The sequence below is a fragment of the Calidris pugnax genome, unplaced genomic scaffold (genome assembly GCF_001431845.1).
Source record: "Calidris pugnax isolate Ruff unplaced genomic scaffold, ASM143184v1 scaffold273, whole genome shotgun sequence".
Lineage (NCBI taxonomy): Eukaryota > Metazoa > Chordata > Aves > Charadriiformes > Scolopacidae > Calidris > Calidris pugnax.
The window spans coordinates 1,728,889-1,742,613 of NW_015094508.1; the positions used below are offsets into that span (position 1 = coordinate 1,728,889).

At 39.9% G+C, this 13,725-nt stretch overlaps 1 protein-coding gene across 1 annotated transcript in view; it reads right to left on the bottom strand.

Annotated features, from left to right (window-relative positions):
• Window positions 1–6,186: 6,186 nt before the first annotated feature.
• Window positions 6,187–13,725, bottom strand: part of PGM5 (phosphoglucomutase 5) — a 70,484-nt gene continuing 62,945 nt past the window's right edge. The window contains exon 11 of the mRNA XM_014965135.1: window positions 6,187–7,794. Within this exon, the coding sequence (XP_014820621.1) occupies window positions 7,705–7,794 (90 nt within the window). The 3' untranslated portion in view covers window positions 6,187–7,704. The remainder of the gene's footprint in view (window positions 7,795–13,725) is intronic.

Consider the following 13,725-nt stretch of genomic DNA (forward strand, 5'->3'; position numbering starts at 1 on the left):
TTCTAGGGTACTAATACCTGGTATTTACTATTGAATCAATGAATAAATTTTGTATTCAAAATAACTGCCACGTATTTGCTTATATGATACAAGGTGTCCATAATTAAGGATAAGCACACAACAGAATACACGTAATACACTTCTTGGCAGCTAAACAGAAAACCCTGGTTATGCCCACAGCTCCTCTAAAGAAACTAGCAGTTGCAGGAGGAAGAACTTTCTCTGATTTGCTCCTCTATTCTGTCTCTAAAAGCAGTTGCTGCCACTACAGCTTAATCGAGACTGTGGGAACTAAAAAAGAGATCCTGTATCCTGTTTCTGGTGCAAGTGGCCTCACAGTTAGAGAACAAGTACCAGAATGAGGACAGGCTTTGACTTATGCTTCCTCTGTTATCTCTTTCCTTCCTTCCACAAAACCACTGAAGCAAATTTTCATCCAGGCCACTGTCATCTATAATTCCAGATGACAAGAAAAATTTCATGAACATTCACTGCAAAACTGACTATAAGGCAAAACTGAGTTTTGCTTTTTGTTGCAAAACCAGTGAGATACAGATAGAAAAGTTATCACACTTTCCCGATGCTCACATAACATAAGTCAACAACTTTCCATTGTAGCTGCGTATACATTAGAAGTGCAAGCTGTGGTGGTGATGGTAACAATGGCTAAGGCCAGGGAAGTGACAATCGCATCAGTTTTTTCTTCCAAAGAATTTCATCCTTTATGGGAAGGACCAATAAACCTTCAGTTGATGTAAGGAGAAAGTAAAGCAGGATAAAATGGGGTGAAGAAACTACAGAGAAAGGAAAATCAATTCAAGACAAGTTGAGGAAGAGAAATGTATTATAACAATCACAGGCTAAAAAAGAGTTCCTGAAAAAAGGTAGAAGATAGAAAATGTCATCATCGTATAAAGACTTTTTGAAGTGATTGAGAAGTCGCACAGCACAGAGAACAGCAAAATTCAAAGGAACACTGCACTTTATTTCCAAAAAAGTTGAAGTGAGGATCTCCTACACCAAGTTACCCTGTTATGGTCTGAACTTCCTAGCACTATTATATCTGCAGCTTGAAATGTCTTGCTTCTTTACTCCAGGGCCCCAGATCCTGAAGGGTGTGTGCACTGCAGAAGTATTGGTGCAGGGATCAATCACAGCAGATGAGGTTGATTAACGAGGAGACTTCCCGTGGCAAAATGCTTGTCCTATGTCAGTTCAATGTTTGCATTTTCTTTTTCTGTGTAAATCTTATTTTTCCACCAGATAACTTTTAAAGCAAGACCATAAGAATGGAGAAACAATTGAGCTACAGGTAGCTCTGACAGCAAGTACTGCAAGAGTACCACTGAAAGTTGCTCTTGGACCACCTTGCTATAGGAAATGACATTCAGATTCTTCCCACATAGTTTATGGATAATTAGGAAGACTGAATCCTCTCTTCCTTTCCCCCAACCCCATGGCAGTCCTGCCTCTTTTTAGCTCCAGCCTTCTGCATATGTTGTGAGGTCTCAATGGGTCCAGAAATGTGAAACCAAAGATAAGTGCATCTTCAACCTGTAATATGGAAGAAAGTATTTGAAACATGAAGATTATTGAGATAAGATAATTGAGGTTAATACCTAATATTTTATTTGGTACAATCTGTTTTTCAGTTTGTCTTTTCAGCTAATGAACTATTTGGCTATGAGCCAAATGGTGTATGCAATCAGCTCAAAATTTTCAACAATCAAAGGCAGAAAAGCTTTTAAATGGTTTGCTTTTGATCAAACTTACTAGCACAAAGTCATCTTTGCCAAGAGTAACAGCTGGAAGTTTTAGATTAAAATGAATTTTCTTTGGACTGGAGGACACAAACAGGTCAAACTAAGGCTTCAGAACAGGTTCTTTTACTGCATTGACAACAACTTCCTGACACAGGTGAGTGAGGAGCCAACAAGAACGTGGTGCATGGCTGTCCTGATACAGTATCAGAAGAAGTGAGTGGGCATATGAAGACCTTTGCTGCAGCGATCATGAGATGGTGGAGTTCAGGACCTTTAGAGGAGGGAGAAGGGCAAAAAGGGGGACGAAAATTAGCAGAGCAGAGTTGAATCTCTTCAGAGATTTGCTTGGAAGAACCCCACGGCTTATGGCCCCAGAGAGAAGACGGGTCCAGGACGACTGTTTGATTTTCAAGGACGACCTTCTTCAAGCACAGGAATGGTTAATCCTAAAACAAGAAATCAAACAAAGACAGCAGGAGGCCTGCATGGGTGACCAGAGAGCTCCTGACTAAATTTAGATATGAACAGGAAGTGTATGGTAAGTGGAAGCAGAGACAGGTGACCCAGGAGGAGAATATAGAGACGCTGTCCAGTCATGCAGGGATGAGATTAGGAAAGCCAAAGCCTTCCTGAATTGAATCTAGTGAGGAAGGTGAAGGGCAACAAGAGAAGTTTCTACAGGTATATTAGGTGAAAGAGGACATGGAAAATGCTGAAATCCTTCATGCTTTCTTTGCCTCCATCTTCACTGGTAAAACCAGCCTTCAGGAGTCCCAAGGCATTGAGACAAGAGGAAAAGTCTGGAGCAAGGAAGACTTACCCTTGGTGGAGCAGGATAAGGTTTGGGAGCACTTAAAACAAACTAGACATACACAAGTCCGTGGGATGACTTGGGATCCACCCATGGTGCTGAAGAAACTGGGCCATGACATTGCATGTCACCACTGTCATCTTTGAAAGATTCTCATGACTGGGAGAGGTTCCTGAGGACTAGAAGAGAGAAAATGTCACTCCTGTTTTTAACAGAGGAAAGAGGATCGGGTTAGATAGAGGATGGCTAGCCTCATCTCAGTCCTTGGGGAAGTGATGGGGCAACTAATCCTGGAAACCCTTGAAGGACAAGAAGGTGACTGGGAGTAGTCACCATGGATTTATGAAGAAGAAACAATGCTTAACCAATTTGATGATGTTCTACAATGAGATAACTCACTCAGTGGATGAGGTGAGAACAGTGGATGTTGTTTGCTTTGACTTTAGTAAGGCCTTTGGCAACATCTCCCATGACATCCTCATAGACAAGATGACACAATACAGTTTAGATAAGTGGACAGCAAGATAGATTGAAAAGTGGCTGAATAGGTGGGCCACAAAATCCAGTTGGAGGCCAGTCACCAGCAGAATGCCCCAGGGGTCATACTGGAACCAATACTGCTTAACATATTTAATGAGAGCACACCCTCAGCAGTTTTGCAGATGATGCAATACTGGAAGGAACAGCTGACACACCAGAAGATTTTGCTGACATTCAGAGGAACCTGGATGGGCTGGAGAAATGGGCCGGCAGGAACCTCATGAAGTACAGCAAAGGGAAATGCAAAGTACTGCTCTTGGGGAGGAATAAACAAAGGCATCAATGCATACGGAAGCCATTGGGCTGGAAAACAGCTCCAGAGAGCAGGCCCTGGCAATCACATGCTGGGCAAAAATTTGACCACTCGCCAGCAACTCACCTGCACAGCAAAGATGCCCAATGGCATCCTAGGCTGCATTAGGAAAAGCATCACCAGCAGCTGGAGTGAGGTGATCCTTCCCCTTCTGCTCCACACTGCTGAGATGCATCTGGAGCGCTGTGAGCCGGTCTGGGCTCCCCAGTACAGAAGATACATGGACATGCTGGAGTACCTCCAGTGAAGGGCCACAAAGATCAGGGTACTGGAGCATTTGCCATATGACAAGAGGCTGAGAGGGCTGGGAGTGTTTAGCCTGTAAAAGAGAAGGCTCAGGAGGTATCATATTGATTTCTATAAATACCTGATGGGAGAGAAAGAAGAGGATGGAGCTGGGTTCTTCTCAGGGGTGCCCAATGACTGGACAATAGGCAATGCACACAAACAGAAAAATATGAAATTTCATCTGAGCACTCAAGAAAGTTGGTAGGTTGTTTGGTTTTTTTACTGTGGGAGTGGCCAAGAACTTGGAACAGTAAATCCACGGAGGTTTTGGAGTCTCCACCACTGAAGATCAAAATCCAACCAGACATTGTCTTGGGTAGCCTTCTCTACCTGACCCTGCTCTGAGGCAGGGTATGGACTAGTGATTTTAGTCCCAATGGACCTGGTCCCTTCTAACCTCAAGGATTCTGTGATCCTGTGGTTCGGGTGAGTACCACTGCCTCCCAAATTGTCTCTGAACACAACAGGCTTGTCATCGCACTCTCTTCATAATCATTTAGCTGTACTGACAGGTGAATTTGCTGGTATTTTGACTTAGCTCAAACCACTTGATGCTGAAGAGTAGATGCTTGAAGCCTGTGCGGTAAAAAGCCACAACTGTGCTCTCCAATGAGACTTCACCAAACATTTTGTTGCTCTAGTCACATTGGCACTACTCTTCTCCCATTTTCAGTAATTCAGTCTCAGCTATTGTGTTTTTGTAAACTGCTGAAGTAAGTTATATCAGAGTCACCAATTCATACTGCTCCAAATTTGCCCTTATTTCCCCTAGTGTAGACTATTATTTATCTTAGATCATGAGAGCAGTTACTACATTACACTGACAATTAAACAGATGAGATTATAGACAGTTTTAATACTGAACACTATTAAATCACTCCTAGACTGTGCTCCCTTCCCAACTTTAATTCCTTTTTCTCTCTTTCCCTCTCTCAAATCCATTGTTGTGATACTAGTATTCTTCTACCACATCTCTTTCCAGCTAAATCCAGCAATTTGTCCTCTCCTAATCTCTCTACCACCTGCTGCCTCTTTCTCTGTTCCTAGGACCCATCCAAGCCCTCTGCTAACGTATCTTGAAACTGCTCTTTCTCTCACTGGCCTCTGAATTCCTCTTTCTCCTTTTCCTCCAGTGTGCTTGGGAACGTGTCTTTGTATTGCTGGGTGCAGAAAAATCTGAGGTTTTGGGAAACAGGATTACTGTCCCAGTAAATGTTAGTGCAATCACATCTGAACAACATGGAAATCTTGCTATTTCCAGACTTGATAAAACTGGTAGTCCAACTATAGCCACAGAGCGTCTGTCACAGCACCTAGCCACTGTGATAAGACAAACAGTATTAATAATATTTTTCCCTCTGCTAGATACATGGCCTGTTTTTAGAAGCCTTGCATCTTTGTGTAAGTTCATATATGTTGCTCTTTCCCAAGCATTCATGTCTCTTGTTAATAAGTAAAAGACCTCAGGAAATGGAGCACACTTCATGAGATTATGGCCACAGTCCTTCCCCAAACACCTCAGATATAAAGATATATACACTGTACTTCAGCCTTAGAAAGTTTTATTCATCTTCATGCAGAGAAAAGCAATTAACTGGAAAATACCAGTTGTTACACTTTATCAACATCACCAGTCATCATAAAAAAGGGGTGGTGAGTGGATTTGAGGTCAGGCTAGTTCTGGAAGACTGCTGTTTGACAGCTATTCAAAACCACACACAAACAGCCCTTTTCTCCATTTCAGTGCAGGGGCCCAACTATTGTTTCTGAAGCGCAGGAGGAAGTCAGTACTGAGGTTTTAAAATATATTCTTTGTTCACTGCCTTCATGAAAGCAGAGTACCACCTCCTAAAGCTAATGGTCTAGTGACTTTCTGATAAAAGCACAAGTATGTTTCTTCACAGTCCTGATTTGCTCCTCATGAGTCTTCCTACCACATCTGGAAAGACACCTGGTTTCAGCACATCTTGCTTTTCAAAGTGCAAGTCCCAGAAGTCTGGCAAATGAGATCCTTGTAACTATAACTAGCTAGTTCACCACGTGATCAAAAATTATTTCATTGACAGAGAATGTGTAAGAGATTTTAGAAGTTCTTGAACTGCCATTCAGAAGGTTCTTTCATGCAGCCCGGTAATTTGAACTAAGTGTCATAATCCAGAGTATGTCTATGCTTGACCATATGTGTGATCCACTAGTTAGAGGCTTACTATCCTGCACCTTGAGGAGTTTGATCTGTAACAAAAATGTAAGATTAGATAAACAAGGTTTCTGTAAAGATGAATATTTGTACATTCAAAAATAGATGTCCAAACTGTGTGAAAATGCCACAGTTGTCTCAAAAAAAAAGTCTTTGTAGTAAGAACTAAAGCCTTAAAATCTCCTTTGGTTTGTGGGAATACTTAATGCTAAGGTAGAATACTATGTAAGAACATTATTACCTCATTTGTTTAGAGTCAATTAAGCAGATAATGTAATTTTATTAAAGGCAGTTTTATTAGGATGCTTGAAAGTGCAGTGTGTCTTGTCAACAATTACATATTAAGGCAGAAATACAGCATTATTCTTTATTGTGTACTAAGTGCCAATGAAAATTTTTGACAGAAGTGTTGAAAGAAATCAAAACAATTTCTTTTGCTGCAATCTTATATAAATTGCACTAAAATTTGACAACCACAATGAATTGAAACACACTGCAAAGAGGCAAGTTGCACAAAGCTACCTTGACAAATGATACAAGTGACCACACTGTTCCCAAGGAAGCAAAGCTTTCAAACAAGTCACATGCATAAAATGTTTGTGTTCTTCTTCAGAGCACAGTATTGTAGCTAGAACTGCAGTATCATTTCACAAGCAGAAATATGCTGATGTCCATATCCCCAATATCCTTCTCAGATCTATGCCGGGACATCTTCTCTCCCTTTGCACTCCCCAGATTTTTATTCCATGATCCAATGTTACAAAGAATCTAACAGAAACTGCATCCAGCTGGTGAATCAGACATGTATTTCTATTTCATCGATTAGTGTTCGGTTTTATTTCCTCTTCACTACACACTTCATTTACCACTTTGCGGTAAGTGGAGCATGAGTATTCCAAAGACTTAATAAACTTCCATAATAACACCCCCATGAAAAATTGCTGAACTTGCAATGATTACCTTTCAAACACAGTAGGCACCAGTATCACCTGCTGACATGAGGAATATATCAAAAGACAGCCAGATTCCACACCCGACATACTGCTGGAAGGACACAATCAGCTTCTATAGCAGAAATGCCTCCCTTTGGAGGAAAAATCCACAAAGAGTCAAAAAAAATCAGGAAAACCTAAAGGCACAAGTCACATTGATATGCTTTAAAAGCAAGAGTAAAAAAAAAAAAAAAATTATGGGATAATCCCTTCTTTGGGAGCATGTGCAAGTGTGTATACAACACTGCTGCCAGCGTGCATCTGTGAGCAACGGGAGAGACTGGAGGAGTGGTGTCAGGTGAGGAAATACACCTTCTGCAAGGCTTAGTATAGAGCCCTTTGCCTCAGACATGCTTTGTGTGTGTCTTCGTAAACCAGTAAGAAGTGAACATGGATCCCAAACAATATTCACCAAGCACATCTTTGCTTTGCAACGCCTCCCCTTCTCTCCCTGGCTGAAATTTTCCCAACCTCTATCACGGCATTCAAAAATAAGCAGTTCTCCTTTTCTGCCACATTGCTGACAACTTTTGAAGGTTAAGGCCTCTTTCTTTGATTATATTGTTATCTGAAATTAAGATATTGCAGGTAAAACAGAGAAGTCAATACGCTATTGTATTTGGAGATCAATGCAAATGAATATGCTCAAAATTATATTGAATTTTTCTTCCCACCCTACCTCTATCCCCAAGAAAACTTTTAAAATCATACAAGGCACAAATGGCTAACATGTTTCAGCAAGGTCCTGTCTCTTCCTTGCTGTTCATCTTTTGGCCCTGGTTTAACAATCTTCTGTGGCTTCAGGTGATGACAGTGGGTCCCTTTCGCCCTGTCCTCTCATGAATCTGAGATATTTTCAGTGCGATTGCTATAAGAGGACTCAGCACAGCCTAAAGAGAAAGAAATACATTGAATTACACAAAGCAGAAATATCAACAGACATCTAATATTTATAAATCCCCCTTTTAACTGTAGTATTACATAGTAGTAAATCATTTAATAATAATAAACACACAGTTACAGTGTCTATATTGTCATACTTGATATAATAAAGTATCATGCTGACCATATGTTTTGTGTAATCTTACACCGAGTATGCCTAAACTATGCAGAAAAAAGATACCAGTAAATACACTATACTGACAATGTCTCTACATAACAGGAATTGTGGAGCTTTTGTGAAATCTGCTGTACAAAACAACCTAGAAATCACAAAAGTAGAATTATTTCTATTCTGATGACTGGAAGCCATGCAGATGAGATCTTCTTCCTATGTATACTTAATCTGTGAAGCTCAGGGTCAGAAGGCACTATAAAAATTACCTTAAAAGAAATCACAAAAATGTGTTTTGAGTAATTGTATTAAATAGGACAAATGCCAACAGAAGCAGTATGAACTCTCCAGTTTCAGGCTAAAGACCTTACTGAATGACCATACGTGGGAAACTGCCCAGATGGGTGAGTGCAGATAACAACTATGATAGTATCATATGAAAATCAAGTAATTTATAACTTTTTAAATGGCAACTGAATCTTCTCTCAGTTAATTAAATGATATGCAAAGATAAACTGGCAGACCTGAGTTTTGTGTGTAAACCTTCTGTGCAGAGAATCATTTATTCGGTTACTGAACTGGTAAGGTAATTTTCTGACCCTCAGAGACTCGCCCCTGCCACCTCTTTCAAATAAACCACATTCTAGCTTTAAACTTGTCAGGTTTAAAAATCAAATCAAATCAAACAAGACAGTAATTCCGGAGAGCTTAAACTTACAGATACATTTAACATAATCAACACTTTGAATCTGTTTCAGCCACTGAAAAGTTTTTGACAGTATGGGCTGTTTGCTTTATTTATACAAATGGTCAGAAGGTTAAAACAAAAGATTGAGGAGAAAAACTAATTGTGCAGAGTCATGAAGTAACACCATGAATGCCATTGATGTCAAGTGAGTTTGTGATCAAACTTAGTTATGCACAACTGTGAGCAGTCTGACATGTTACTGTTCAAAAAGCTCCATATTTGTAGATATCTATCTACTGAATAATCATTGAAGCAGAATACAAGTCCATTAAAGTCAAACATGCTTAGAGGAGATTAATACGTGGAGCACAAATTCACATCTGTGGGCAAATGCTGCAAAAGTAAATATTAAAATGTGCCAATTTGTAAGGTCTGGATCATATCATTCCTTCTTTCCTTCCAGCAACATGGATTAAGGAGAACTGAAAGAAGACCAAAGCATCTGAAGTCCCGCTGGCAGTCCCCTAGAAAAACTCTTCCCTTTTAATCTAAAAATCTAAACCAATCAGTCCTACAGACCAGCTTTACTTGACCTTGCTTTTTTAAGCAACAAATGCACTCTGAAGAATAAAACCAAACGCAAACAAAGCTCTACACAATGCTTTGAACAAAACACAAAATCAAGCGAGTTTATGTGACACCCATTTACATAAACAATTTAGCTGCTGCTCTTTTGCCAAGCCATTCCAATTACTACTTAATATTCTCCTTGTTATAATCACACTTCTCTACAGAGAAGGTCCTATTTTAGTTCTGTCTTTTCCCACTTCAATTTAAGTACACTTTCTTCATTCTGCAGGTGTGAAAAGCCAAGAAGTGCATTCTCTTCGGAATGGCAAGAACAGAGCAGGATAACAAGGAACTAGAGCTGCATTTGCCTTTAAAAAAAAAAACCAAATTCCTTTATCTCTGCAATGAATAGTTTATATTTCAGTCACAAAAAATAAATCTTAGGCAGCAATCATTTACAGTTAGTATGAGTCTAGAAAGACTTCTATATCCTAAAGAGATCCTGATTTTAAAATATTTTCAAAGGGTTCTTTCTGCTTAAGAAATTGTAAAACTGTATTATTGACATGTCAACTCAAAATAGCAACTGTAACCTCTCTGTACCTTAACAATGACTTTAAGTCTTGAAAACTGTTTGGGAAATACGGCATGTTATCCTTTAGATAAAATTTAAGAACTGGAAACCAACAGAACTAACATATCAGAATATTGCTTTAGTAATATTCCTCCAAAAAAATAACTTGTAGGAACGATTATTCATACCAGGAAATTCATCAATCAAGCAGATATCTAACATAAGGCAAACAAAGATCAAAAGCCCTTTGCTTGGGAATTATCTGTACCACAGCGGTAAGAGCTACCATTCCTGACTCATGTAGCCTTTTTTCTGCCTGTGACCCTGCAAGAAAATTCCATGGAACTCCTCTTCTTCTAGTCAAGTTCTCAGGTAATATTTGTCCCATGATACATCCAGCTTATCAAAGGTTCACACAGGGCCAAAATGTACCTGCTTGCAGATTAAAAGCTCAGCATGTGCCTGGAGTTTGGCTTTAGAAAACATTTTTCTCAGAATGGGTGGACAAACAGCACCTGTATGTCAAGAAACACCTTGTGAAAACCTACTGTGTGTAGCACTTACGCTAAAACTTGCCAACTTTCACCAAAAATTCATGTAGTTCTGACACAAAACCATCTGTCCAGACTTCGCCTGGAAAGCTTGTGAATCTTCTCTCTTCAGTCTCTCCCCCAGCCTGCACTGAAATTTAATCTTGGTAGGAAAACCAAATGCAGGTCAGTTTTACACAGTCTAGACATGGACATTTTCCATAGGTCTCAAATTCACTTTTCCCAGTCCAAGCTATGTCTCAAAACCAAGTTGCCCTATCAGTCTCATCAGTGAAAAGAATTCTCCAGAATTTATCTGGGAAAAATAAAGCAAAAAAAAAAGCTCAGAGAATGGTAATACCTCAAATAGGATCAGTGTTCAAATGTTCAAATAGGAACATTTTAATGCACACGAGGTAACCACAACTCTGGTTTACAGTTCTCAAATCAGTCTTCTCTTACCATACTGATCTGCATTTTGCATTCAGCATCACGTCCACCAGTGTTATTTTGGGCTTTCTCAGCTTTACATACACCCAAGTGAACGTACAGTGTAGAACACTAGGAACACAGGGACAATTATTTGTATATATGCCAGTATTTGTAAAACATTAGATGCTGAACCATTTGCTCCTTGAGACTGAGGGCACAGAGAGAAGTAATGTAAGACTACCCAAATTAGCCAGTCATTAAAAAAATGTCCAACTGGGGACAAAGATCCAGCACTGATCATCTAAAACTTATGTGTTATATAGGCAAGGCACCTGAATTACTAATAATCAAAATGACACATCAGACAGTAATTATTTCAGAAAAAACCTTCAGACCTTGCTATGGATTTCCAAGCAGAGGAGGCATAGCACTACATGTTCCAGAAGAATTCACTTCCCTAGAACAATTGTTAATGCCTCAAAATTAGACAGAGATAAACAAGTGGGTTAGTACAGCATGAAGTCGTCAAAGAAGGGCTTTAGCCCTTCTTCGGAGCTCTGTAAACATAGATAATGTGTCAAGTGTTTTCCACCACTGCATCTTCCCTCTCTAAAAACTTCTGTCAAACTCCAAATTCTACCTCTTCAGCTGCTTGTCTATCAGATTTAGGATCAATTAATGTGGTTTTCCAGTTCATAAAGGTAGCCTTGAGAAAAACATGCTTGCAGAATGCTTTGAAGTCACCAAAAGATGGAATTGCTAGGTGGCGGTGTTATTATTGTATAAATAATGATAAGCTTTCAAGTTTCAGGCATGGGCTCGAAATCCTTTGTTCTCCTGATTATTAAAATCATTCTCATTCCTTCTATTTTTTTACTTTAAACATTGCATCACCACTATAAATTACATTATTTTTAAATGCTTACTTTGAATTTTTTTAATGTACTTTGCACAGAGAATGACGGTCATTTTTCTTTATTTTTCCTGATTTTCCATTTTCTTGATACTAGCTTATAGAAAGAGCTGAACTACTCAAAGAAAACAGTAGATGCTCCTAATCTCTCAGGCATGAAGTTGTTTCTGCCAATTTCCTTCAATGGATTGTTCAACAGCCAGAAGCCACTGCTATTCACTATGCTATCTATGACTTCGGACTTCTAATTCTTAGCATATTTTACTACTTTCTCTTGGACTCCTGATGTTGATCATGCAGTTGTCTAGGCTTATTTTATTCTAGGTGGAAGGTGTTACTAATTAATTGTATGAAAGACACTACTAAAATACGATTTGGGTGACCCTTACATTCATTAATAGCCACTGTTTGGCCAGCATATAAATTGGAACAAAAGGTCCTCACGAGCCTTGCTTCTCTCTGGTGACAGGAATGCTCTTACAGAAGCCTCTAATGTCTCTGAGGAGACATTGTCTCTGATGGAAAATACATAAGGGATGAAATCCAGCTCTTCCCGTAAGACTTATGAAGTGCGACACAGAAGTGAAGCTCAACAAAGGACAAGGAGGGCTTCACTCGAGCACCACTCACTTGAGTGGCTCCATGGGGCAAAATATACCAAAAGTGGTACTCTAAAGATCGTCTGGTCCAACCTTTTGTGGAAAAGGAGTTATGGTCCTATCCACAGCAGTACAGCACCTCTAATGTGAATGATTAATTCTGTCCACCTCAAGTGAACAGGTTCTTTTAAAAACAAATGTACTCGTACATTCGTCTTTACGTGCGTCTCAGTAACCACTTAACTCAGAAAGTGTCACAATGTCATACTGGTGTTTCAGGACAATATGCATGTCTCAGCACGCATATTGGAAGGTCTGCTTTAAATTTCTGCTTATCTGGGGAATATTCACCATCAGCAGTTGCACTGTCAAAGAGAACAGAAGCAAACTAGAAAAACTTGAAAACTGCTGAAAAGTGAGCTGATTAATTTTGGAAAAGGCTCTATCTGAAAGAGTCAAAAAAAAAAAAAAGATGCTGATATGACACAAACTCAAGCTAATTACCATAGTGCTTCCAAAAAATGGCACTGTAACTTCCAATATAAATGAGCTATCAAAACAGAGAGATCTCATTTCTTGTGAAAAAGAGCCAAAAGGATATGTCAAGGTAATTGTGCCCTTTGTTGCAGGTACTGCCTGGAATTGCCACCAGGAAAAAACATGGAGCAATGCAAAGCATTCATCTTCCACTTCTCTATGTAAACCATGAAAAGAAGGTACAGGAAAAGGGGGCCCAATAATACAGAAGCAACCAAGTATTTACTTAAGCAGCCAATCATCAAATGTACTAGAGATAGCTTCTCTCCCTGAAGGACCCCCTGGATGTACATTGTAGCTTGTCTCGTGGATGGAGAACTGCACTGTTGCCTTGTCTGTCTCTGGTCCCATCTCCTGCTGCTCCAGAGGGACCCTGAACCTGACCCATCACTTCCCTTCTCAGGGATGGACAACGGACCTTGTTATCAGAGCTTTGCCCTCTTGCTCTGCTTGCCTGCTGTGGGCATGTCCCCCGGACACTGAGGGCACTGTCTGTGCTGTAGCTGCTCTGGGTGCCCAGCTCCTATCACCTTGTGCAGCACCCTCATATTTGCAGCTCCCTGGACAAAGTCTGTGCTGCTGGTGAGGTTCACTAGACCTTGCAGTGGACTTTATGTACCTCTCTCAAGCAAACCCATGCAGAAGAGAGATGAAACGTAACAGAAGTGCCGCACATTCCTTATTTTCTGAGAATAACCTCCGCTCTCTCAAGCTAGTCTCTTCACAAGGGGAAAATTCACCAAGAATATTTGCTATTTTCCAGTCATTTGAAAAAACGTGTCAAATACTGGGCATTGATTGCAGGCTACTTTAGGAGGCACACAATCTTAAAGTCTTCCAGCATGTCACTTATCTCATATTGCATACCTTGTAACAAGTAAAGTAAAACAATCCCCTGATGCAAAAAGGATTCAATTTTAAAAG